At 36.2% G+C, this 11,473-nt stretch overlaps 1 protein-coding gene across 1 annotated transcript in view; it reads left to right on the forward strand.

Annotated features, from left to right (window-relative positions):
* The window catches only part of LOC127660683 (tetratricopeptide repeat protein 7A-like), a 47,431-nt gene extending 39,442 nt beyond the window's left edge, over positions 1 to 7,989 (forward strand). The window contains exon 20 of the mRNA XM_052151048.1: positions 7,126 to 7,989. Coding sequence (XP_052007008.1) covers positions 7,126 to 7,344 — 219 coding nt within the window. The 3' untranslated portion in view covers positions 7,345 to 7,989. The remainder of the gene's footprint in view (positions 1 to 7,125) is intronic.
* The last annotated feature ends 3,484 nt before the right edge of the window (positions 7,990 to 11,473 follow it).

Below are 11,473 nucleotides of genomic sequence, written 5' to 3' on the forward strand. Positions count from 1 at the left end.
AATGAATGAGCAACTAATGTAAGATTGTCAGATTCATCAGCCAATCAGATTGATTTATTTGTCGAGGCCTTTTATTTGGCCTTGAGTGACACAATCGCGATTTAACTGATGTGATTTGAAAGCGAAGAGCGCGAGATCTTGCTGACAGTCGGCTGTCATTACTGCCGCTATCGTCATTGAGAAAGAGATCCTTATGGATTTACAAACCTGAGATGTTCTGCATGAAAACAAGTTCTGCATTAAACAAGAAAGGAGGACTGATTTTCACTTCAAGTAAATTGGTACGTGCTTTTTGCATTGTTATAGCAACATCAGAAGTTTTCTAAGTGTAAATACATTTTTCCTTAAACATCATCTTCTGAATATCGGGGAATGGAATGCATTTATGGTCGGAGATATCAAGTAGGAATATCCCACATCCAACTTGAATGGAATGCAGCATAACTGTGTACCCTGATGAGACGAATTTTATTACAAGCAACATTTAAATCGCAAATATTATTAGATTGATTTTTCCAGGTATTATAGACCTCCTTGGTAAGTTCATATGAAAAATTATGATTTTTGAATGTTTGTTCAGGAGACGTTCATTTCATAAAACAGTCATGCTGCAGTTCAAATTAGGCTTGCTTGAGCATTAAGTGTTCTTTCAAGTTCTGTCTTTCTTGCGTGGACGGGTTTTTAAAATGTCAGTTGGTATTACTAGTTAGCTGCAACATAATGTATGATAATGTATGATGCCCAAAGGCATAGGGTGTCTTATTCATTGTGAAACTGTGTTTTCTTAATGGCATGAATCACACTGAAGGCCTCAATTTAAAATGCATGGCCCGCCACTGTTAGTTAACAACATTAGTTAACATGAACAAACAATAAACAATACTTTTACAGCATTTATTAGACTTGGTTAAGCTAATTTCAACATACACTAAAACATTTTTGAAATCATAAGTTGTATATGTTAACATTAGTTAATGCACTATGAATTAACATGAACTAAAAATGAACAATTGTATTTTTATTAAATAACATAAACAAAGATTAACAAATGCTTAATATTGTTTGCTAACATATTGCTTAATATACGTTCATGATAACTAATACATTAATTAATGTTAATGATTGGAACTTTATTGTTAAGTGTAACCAAGATGTTAAATAAAATATCCAGTTTGCTATCTTACCATATAACGGAAGCAAACCGTGTTCAGTGACTGTCAAGCTCCAACAAAACACCATAATAGTGCCAAATTTTTTATTTTTTGGTAAATATTCCTTTAAATGATAAGAGGAATCATGCACACACACACACACACCCATACACTGTCTGTCTCTCACACACACACACACACACACACACACACACATTTTATACAGCTGATTTAGACACATCATGGAAACTCATATATGAATCTGCTGGAGTGGGATCCACATGAATGTGTGTTTTGAGTCATTGCTCAGGGCATCTTGCTGGCTATGTTTGATTTAGTGATGTCAGCCGCGTTAAGTCAGACTCAGTGTAAGTCTTAGATCTGTGTGCTGTGACTCAGTACTGGACCCTCACACACAAACATCATAATATTTGTTCTGCCTTTGTATGTGTCTTTTCTTTTCTGTAATTCCTTTCTTTGTGTTTCTATGGTACTCTTTCTTGCACTCTTATTAGCCTGTCAGTTGATTAGATCATGCAAATACATTATTTATAACACTTCACTCCTTCTCAGGCCTGTAAGCGATGCCTAGCAACCAGGCAGTTGTATTCCACAGTGCAAGAGAGCTGATAATGAGACATAGAATGAGTGTTAAGGTCGGTTTATACTGGAGGTAGTGAGCGTTAAAGGGTCATGAAACAGTCCTCTTTCAGCTCAAGTCTGCCTCTCAACTCTTTGGAAAAATACAACTCAATTGGGTGTGGACAGCTGTGAGAACAAGGGCCCTAGTGGGTGGGGCAGGGCAGGGGATAAAGAGCGGGGCAAGCAATCAGTCATCTGTTAGTTCCCCATGCCGGTTCTCACTAAGTATCAGGATAAAGTATGACGAATTGTAAGATCTGTATAGCTGACAAAGTTCAACTGATTGTTGAATGCCAAAGTCTGAGGGAACAAAACAACTGTCTGAATTAGTCACTCATTATTATTTCACTAATACAGGTGACAGCGTCAAAGATTCTCACAATTGCTTGTGACAGAATGCACAAATAAATTATATACTTTTTTGTAAGCTCACATTATAGCACACAGACACTGGTCATTTTATTTCTGTAATTTAATTCAGGAATAAATGCCAAGCCATATACACTTTATTGAAAATATGTGAACATTTTTGACACTTTAATAACTTTTAAGACTTATTTTAAGGCATTGATTCACAAATATATGTGCTTAAATTAGGTTTTGACACTTATGGGGCTTTTCCACTGCACGGTACAGCTCGACTCAACTCTGCTTGCTTTTTGGGGGATTTCCACTGTGGATAGTGCCTGGTACCTGGTACTATTTTTAGTACCACCTTGGTCGAGGTTCCAAGTGAGCCGTCAAAGCCCTGCAGATCACTGATAGGCCATGGAGAATCATCACTACCAGCATCACTGGATTTGAGACACGGCCATCAACCCGCTAGTTATAAAGTTAGTAACCGCGATAGCAGTATCATTTGTTCACGCAACTTTCAAATTGTAAAAAGAAATGGCTGTGCGCAAAAAAAAAGACGGTCCACTCGTTAGCGATGAACGAAACTGAAATGTATTTCAGGAAGTGTCTCAGCTGGACCTACCAAGAGTGTAAGGAAAAGTAAAAAAATAATTAAAAGTGACTACAGAACCATCAAGGACCACAACAGCTGGAGTGGTTCAAATAGAAGAAAGTGGAAGTGGTTCGACCAAATGGACGCTATCTATGGCAATAGACCAGCGAGTAATGGGAGGGAGAGTGCCCTGAACTTGGCCATGGCATTGTTGGAATCCAAAATGGAGGATGGTACGTTTTGTCACGTTAACTCTACACTCTGCTTGAAAGATTCACTTTATTTAGTTGACCAGCAACTGGAAGCTTGCTTCTAAAACAACGAGGCCAATTCAACTGTTACACTTGTGTAAAATCACCATGCAACAACTGATTTATGCAGCACAATGAGCTAGTAGCTAACAGCTAGTGGTTGTGTTATTGATTATGGTCAGTAATGTTTGTTTCGCGTTTAAGATGATGTCACGGCAGTAGAGGCGGTGCCACTATGACAATCAGCCTGTAATCCCACCCACATTGAGGCGGCACTAAATTTCAGTGGAAAAGCAAGCTCAGAAAGTAAAGCGAGCAGAGTCGAGTCGAGTCGAACCGTAACGTTCAGTGGAAAAGTGCCATTACATTAAGGATGAATGGATGGATGGATGGATGGCGTTTGTGTCTGGGACAATCAATGTAAACCGCGTCTCAAATGAGTCCCAGTCAGACACAGTCCACCTCACCGCATTTCTCACAAAACTCACATTAATAAATGCATGCTGCGCAAACATTTAAAAGGTGTTGCCCTTGACTGAAAGCCTGTCCTGTCCCTCTGTCAGCAGTGTGGTGGTGGTGGGGGGGGGGGGCTTGCATCACAGGACTATCAACTCTCTCAACTGAGGCGTTTGAGAGTTTGACTGGTCATGTGCATAGCAATGACACACTGATAAACCTGCGGCGCTCGCTTGTCAAAGGGTAAAGACATATATACCTGTTTATATCTCCAAAAATGTGTTGTAGTGTTCCATGACCCTCTTTAAGTCACTGTACAGTTTTTGCATTGAGGTGCTCACATTGCAGTTTCAGCGGAGGGTGATGCCCGAGTTACAATCAAATGAGGACTTCATTACACTAAGTCACCAATGTAGCCTGTTGAATTCAGTTGGCTAGGACAGTGATTCCCATTGAAATCAAATGGATTTGCAGAAAATCTTTGATGCAGTGTAAACTGAGTGTGTATTCGCACTTCTGCCTGCCTGAAACATTAACTACACACTTACAATTTTGCATCCCGTTCGATACGGCCTATAGGCATGAGCAAATAATTTTCTTTAGCATTAGTTAATGCATTAGATATCATGAACAAACAATAGACAATATATTTTTAACAGCATTTAATAATCTTTGTTAATGTTAGTTAATAAAAATACAATTGTTCATTGTTAGTTCATTGTTAGTTCATAGTGTATTAACTAATGTTCTCATATACAGTATTTGATTTGAAAAATGTTGTTGAAATGAACATTAACCTATATTTATATATGATGTAAAAGTATTGTTCATTGTAACTTCATGTTAACTAATGTTGTTAATTAATGTTAACAAACGGAACCTTATCGTAGTTTAAACGTTTTTCTATCAAATCTAGTTGTTTGTGTGTAAATGAATAGTGTTGTCATGTGTGTTTGTGTCTGTGTGCAAACACAGCATGCGTGTTCTCTGTCTAGTAGCTGGCACTGATCCCAGCTGGAACAGATCAGTATCCCGTTGGATTAGTAGGGTTCATATACAGGCCAGGTCGTGACCCTACACTAGGATTTCAAGTAGCACCTCTAGCATCTTCAGCTGTCAGAATGTGTCGAATAGCCATTTTTTGCCCAAAGCGGCCAGCCTCCTGGAAGACTGTGAAGTATATTTACATTTGACAAATCTCTGCTGCTGTTCCACTGTTGAGCCAGTCAGGTACAAGGCTCAGACACAGCAGTGTCACCAGGCCAGCCCTTTGCCGAGTTCTGATTGGTCAACAGAACTGTCAGTCTATTTCTGCAGCTGTTTTATTCATTCAAAAGCTTTTAGTGGATGTATAAAGTCAATTCCCCTCTGGTGTAGATCATCACATTAACAATGAACATGTTCCACTAATGTTTGAAAATCAGACAATGTCCTAATAGTGTCCTTTTTGTCTTCATTTTGAACAAATATATCTATTACTTTATAAACTGAAACCTAACAAACTTCTTTTTTGTGAAATATTATTCTTAAAAAGTGTTTGTGCTATATTTCTTCGTAATAAATTTCACTCGCTTTGATATTTTGCTATATAATTTAAAACATTTTTAAGTGTGGCAAAGTGTCCAAATAATTTTTGGGGCCATTGTATCTGTGAGCGTCTCACAGTTCTTGTCTTGCTTTTCTCTCTTCACAGTGGAATAATTTTCATCTCTGATGTGCTTGTGAAGTGGCTGAATAATCAGCAGTCATGTGCCACCACTGACAAATACAACTGTGTGTGTGTGTGTGTGTTTGTGTTTTTGTGTGTGTGTTTTTGTGTGTGTGTGTGTTTGTGTTTTGTGTGTGTGTTTTGTGTGTGTGTGTTTGTGTTTTTGTGTGTGTGTTTTTGTGTGTGTGTGTGTTTGTGTTTTGTGTGTGTGTTTGTGTGTGTGTGTGTTTGTGTGTGTGTGTGTTTTGTGTGAGTGTGTGTGTTTGTGTGTGTTTGTGTGTGTGTGTGTGTGTGTATGTGTGTTTTGTGTGTGTGTGTGTTTGTGTTTTGTGTGTGTTTGTGTTTTGTGTGTGTGTTTGTGTTTTCTGTGTGTGTGTGTGTGTGTGTGTGTGTGTGTGTGTGTGTTTTTGTTTGTGTGTTTGTGTGTGCGTTTTTGTGTGTTTGTGTGTGTGTGAGTGTGTGTGTGCGTGCTTGCGTGCTGATAGAGGAGACAATGAAAATGTAATTGCAATGAGTAAATCATGCTGTTGTTGGTAGAATTAGGGAAAGTAAGGACACCGTTTTACCCTAGGCGTACACAAACGCATTGAAATGCACAAGCATAATACACTTACACCATTATTTGAAACACAGCATTGCACATTTAATTTAGAATAAGGAAATGAAAACAGGGCTTGAATACATATTCATCTCTCATTTACATTTCAGATTCAAGAGGGTTTATTGGTATGTTAAAAAGCTTTACATTGCCAAAACATCAGTAACGTTATATATACTGACACACTTTCACACACATACTGTATACATGAAATGTTAATAAAAAAATTATTAAAGAAATACAAAATAAAAAATAATTTAAAAACACAAATAAAAATGCACACATATGCATGTAATTTAAATACAATAGATTATTAAATAAATACAATATAAAAAAAATGTACATACACAAATAAAAATACATACAAAGGCATTACATTTTAATAAAATATTAAAATAATAATATACAATATAAAATAAAATATAATAATTTCCTTCATTTAAATACCAAATCACAAATTACACACATATGCATGCAATTTAAATAAAATAAATAGTTAAATATAATATAAAAATAATGTACATATATAAATGCACATATGTGCATGTAATTTAAATAAAAAATAATAAAATAATTCCCTTAATTTACAATCACACATCACAAATTACACACCTGCTGTATACATAACTAATGATTAAATAAAATAAAAAATTAAAATAATAAAAAACAATATAAAATAAAATCATTCTCTTAATTTAAAAACACACATCATTACATGCATGCAATTTAAAAATAATAATAATAATAAATAATAAATAATTAATTAATTAAAATAGATATTAAACTTTCTTCTACTTTGAGTCCTTCTATTGACCAGGTAATCACATTCAAATGTAGCTGAAATGAATAAATGAATTAAAGACCCTATGAAATGGCTTGATGTGCTCAATTTTCTTTCCTTTTTTGACATATTTCTTATTGTAACAATATCTTGGGGCAGGACATATTAAAGATCTCCTCTCCTTTTTTTTATAGCCAACAGCCTGTAGTTTTTCCATTTAATAACAACTTGCCGCATTAATAGATCTTATGCGGAGAAGATCCATATTTGATTTTTGACTGTAATGAAAACATGTTTTTTAAGGAGTTTTTTGTCTACTGAAAGGTGTTTTTTCAATGTTTTGTCAGCAAAGCTGCAGAGAACAAGAAGGACTATGAGTCCACCACTCTCCACTTTACACATACAAAGACACTTTCATTTATAGAAGGATGCGCAATGTCAACACAACATCACAAGCATCCCACGTTGACTGTAAACACAATCTAGGTTTTACATCCCCACAAGCATCTGTTGTTTTTACCTAGAATTTAAAAGAAAAAGGAACAGCTCGGATAAAAAAAACTCTCTATCTCTCACTTCCTGTTCATAGGGGAAGTTGTTGGTGCGCACAGGCCGCGTGGGTCTCGGGGAGAAGGTGCTGAGAGACGCAATACAGGTCCAGAGCACGGCACATGAGGCCTGGAGTGGGCTGGGGGAGGCGTTGCAGAGCAAAGGCAGTCCACAGGCTCCCGACTGCTTCCTCACCGCACTGGAGCTCGAGTCCAGCTGCCCTATACGACCCTTTACCATCATCCCACGAGAACTCTGACACCCTAATGTGTGTACGTACATGAAAGGAATGTGTATGATTGGAATGAATGACGGAATATAATACACCAATACAAACATACACCACAATGCATATCTTTGAACACTCAATTCAGAATGACTGAACACTTGAAGGATTTTCTTTGTAAATGTAACACTTTTTAATGAAAGTATGCTGAAAAACACACTCAAATGAGTCTTTTTGTTTCTCAGGGTAATAATTCTTGAATCATTCCAGTCACAGCTCACTTTAAACTAAATTATTTTAGTATTTGAACTGTATGCCCAATAATCTGCTGCACTGTTTGTTGGTTAAATTTCATTCTTCCCATAAAGAATGATCTTGAAATCCCGTCCTGAGTCATTGTTTTCTGTTCTATGCATTCCATATCAGTACCAGCCCTCTAGCTCAAACACTCAAAGTCAGATCTTATGTAATATTTCCAGTGCTCTTGGTTAAACCCTTGCTCTTCTTTCTCTGGGGCTGCTGTGGTTGCCTAGCAGCTGGCTGTTGTTTGAGTTTCTGGGGAGGCTTTTGGATCTTCAGCACGTGGGTCTAAAGCCTCATGGAAAACAGCACTGTGCTATTTTAGACGGTTCTGTTTGATGACGGGATCAAGATGTTAATTGGGAATAGCGCAGAATGCATAGCTCATTGAGTTATGTAAGCATTATAAGTGGGATTCTTGTTTACTTGCACACATCTACAGTATAGATGCCCACAATTTCTCTTGGCACAGATGCACTAGTATTCTTTTAAATGGTATATTTCTGTCATCCTCCAATTTCTATTCTTTAAAACAGGTTTTATGCTCTCTCTGCATATTTCAGCTTTGTGTTGTTCTCAATGGCTTCCACATAATTTCCATTAAAGCATTATTGGCTGGAGTATTGAAACTGTATTTATAAATGTAGGCTATAACAAATCATGAGATTGATTACTGTAATAGTTTAAGATAATGTAGAACTTATTGGTTAGTGGTTGGTTCGTAAGTATTTTTAATTTTTTTGTCTGAATATAATGTTATTAAAAAATACATAAATACATTATCATTGCAATTCATTTAGACAATGATTTGAATTCACAAATAATGAACATTTCAAATGTAAATTTATTTTCTTCTGGAAATTAAAAAAGAAAAAAATAGTTTGCCATAATCTTGTATTTACATAAAAAAAATAAAAAATAAAAAACAAGAGCTGTGCAACATTTAGTTTTAAAATATAATTAACATTTGAGAAACTTTTGTCTACCGAATCTCAGTCAGTATTGTATAACCAGTGTGGTCTTTTTTTCATTATTTTGGACAATCTTATTTCTTACTGGCCCAAATTGAAATGTTAAAAAATATGACTATATCTAATACTACTAATCATCGCATTCAGTCCAAGTCAGTCCACTGTCGGCCATCTTTGGAACGCTCACGGGAGGCTATTTCCAGTCACGACAGTGCAGCTCTTATCTACTTGAATGTGGAAAGACCGAAATCTCATAAACAGCTTATGATCAAAAGATTATGATCAAAGAACACATTTCAAATCAGCATTAAAATGTGATAATATTTTAATCATACATTTTGCTTCTTTACCTCATATTACACCAAAAAATTACATTTTTAAGGCTTGTATAGCTAATGCGCATGCGTGTTCTAAAGTTGATTGACAGGTGAAGTCTGTATCTAAAAGGTGATTGGCTTTTTTTTACTGTAAGGTGGGACTTTCTTTCTACATACGTTGACCATTGGGCACTCGGAGCTCCTTGGTTGAATTTAATAGAAGTGGTCCATCTCTGCTAAATAATCTCTGATTATAATCTTAGTTTATGTATGACTGACACTTCTGATAGTGTATCATCATCTATCGGGGCAGGGGGGGTGGTATTTTTATATTAAAGAGTTAAAAGTAGTAAGCATTCAATGTTTTTTGTTTTTTCTAATTGGCAGGCCTTTTATGTGCAAATTTTGGCATGTTGGAAAAGGTGATGAGAATACTACACTCTTATTGGAAGTTAAAACCACAATTAAATTAGCCAAAATGTTTTATAAACAAATAAAAAAAGGCATTGTTTAATTGAATTGTCACAGTTTGTCTCCACTTTATTCAAGGACTCTTATTTTGAAGTTTTCCCCAGCACTACGTTTCCCAGAATCCACTGCCCCACTTCATTATTATCCTCACCTGTATGCCATTCCCTCATTAGTGTCCATGTGTATATAAACTCTACATTTTTGTTCATGCTTTGTCAGTCCTTTGAATTATGTTTGAAGTCTGATGTTAGTAGTGTTACGTTTGTTTTGTTGAGCCTTTAGTCTGTTCCGCTCCCGCGTATGTTCAACTCCTCTTTATGTGATTAAAGGATTTAAAAGTTCCTACTCCTGCATCTCCTCTCGTCATTTTCCACTCCTTGGGCACCAAACGTTACATTAATGGGCACTTGTGAATGATGGGCATTTCATTTAACCCTTTGATAACCCCGCCTTAAAAGCGTTTCTGACCAATGCTGTCTTAGCAACTGTAGCCCCGAGGCCACTTCTCAGACAAGAGCATATGGATTAAAGTGTGTCATTCCTCATTACAAAATGAACGTATAACATCAGCAAGGACACCTACATTTGCTACAAGGTATATTAAAGCTAATAACTGAAAATTAGTTCATTTAGGTATTGATTAATGTTTCACAGCATACTAGTGGATGTGTTATGAGACATTAAAAGCAGCTCTTTTCACTGACACTAATGTTGTGAGGTTTGTATTACTATTAAATGACACTTTTCTCTCTCCAAGTGACTGTAATAATCATTTGCCTCAATTCTGATCCACAGTCTCCACAGTTTTCAAGCAAATTACTCATTATGTAAAGATGTCGCTCTACATTCCAGCCCACTTAAGAATATTATCCAGTCAGTTTATGAGAATATTTTGCCAAAAGCCGCTCCGCTGACGGCAATCTCCCATTCATTCCTATGAGGAGCTCTGCAGAACTTGTCAGAGCAAGCGACCGTAACCAAGGGGGCGGAGCTTTGCGAAGGATTAGTTCTGTGGAACTCAGATTCCATGATGTGATTCCAGATTCCACGTGGGCCTACTGATCAGCACCATTCCATTCTCAACTTCTCAAAAATATGAATAACCAACACTCCTGGAAACATAATAAAAATTTGATGGAGAATAAAAAATCTGAATTTCTATAGCTTGGTATTATTTAAAGTTTCACAACTTAGTACTGCTGTCCACATATGTTGCCATACATTTTTAGGATTTATTTTTTATTTTTTATGCGTGTTTCTTAGGGGCTACTAGTTACAAATAAAAAAGCGGAATGGAAAATACATAGCATTTACACAGGGTTCTCAGAAGGTTAAACAAATGGTTTAGATTTAGATTCATTTAAATATGGTTACATTTGTCATTGTATAAAATTGGTTCAATTAATGCCAAAGCAAATGTAGCTGCATTGCCATTTACCATTAACTGATTTGTTTCAAATGTATGAAGTTGTACAATTTCATACACCTCATTAATTTCAAATCCTTCAGAATTATCCTGAATTAATAACACATTTAAAGATAAACATTTAAAGATTACTCAATTCAGTTTGATGGAAATTTGTCATCCAGTACAATTAAAATTTGTAAATCTTAAAATTATTAAAATATTTTTATATATATTGTTTTATACTTTAAATAAATAAATATAATCCAATAGTTTTATAATGTGCCACCATTTTGACAAATAAATGGGAAAATAACTTCTAAAACCAATGTCACTGAAGAAGTGGGCAAAAACTATTACACTTTTATGGACTGCAGTAATGCTTAGGATGGTAACAGCACAGATAGGTCATCACTAAAGAACCTGTTTGTCATGCCCTGGCTTTTGTTTATTCAACTGGATTGATTATGTGCTAATGACACAAAGTGACCTTGTTTCTCGGGTTTCACTCTGCTGTGTACTGTACCTGGCTGTGTGTGTTACTGTGAGCCCAGGCCTCAGAGCGGCTCTCTGGTTACTCACAGGTGGCAGGCCAGCCCCACTGTTCCTCTTCAGACTGGGGCAGGAACCAGGAGTCGTGGAAGGTCAGGTGTCCAGACTGAGTTAAAGCCCTGACAGCTGGCCACCCACAGTTTGAT

Source organism: Xyrauchen texanus, chromosome 20 (genome assembly GCF_025860055.1).
Source record: "Xyrauchen texanus isolate HMW12.3.18 chromosome 20, RBS_HiC_50CHRs, whole genome shotgun sequence".
In the NCBI taxonomy this organism is placed as follows: Eukaryota; Metazoa; Chordata; class Actinopteri; order Cypriniformes; family Catostomidae; genus Xyrauchen; species Xyrauchen texanus.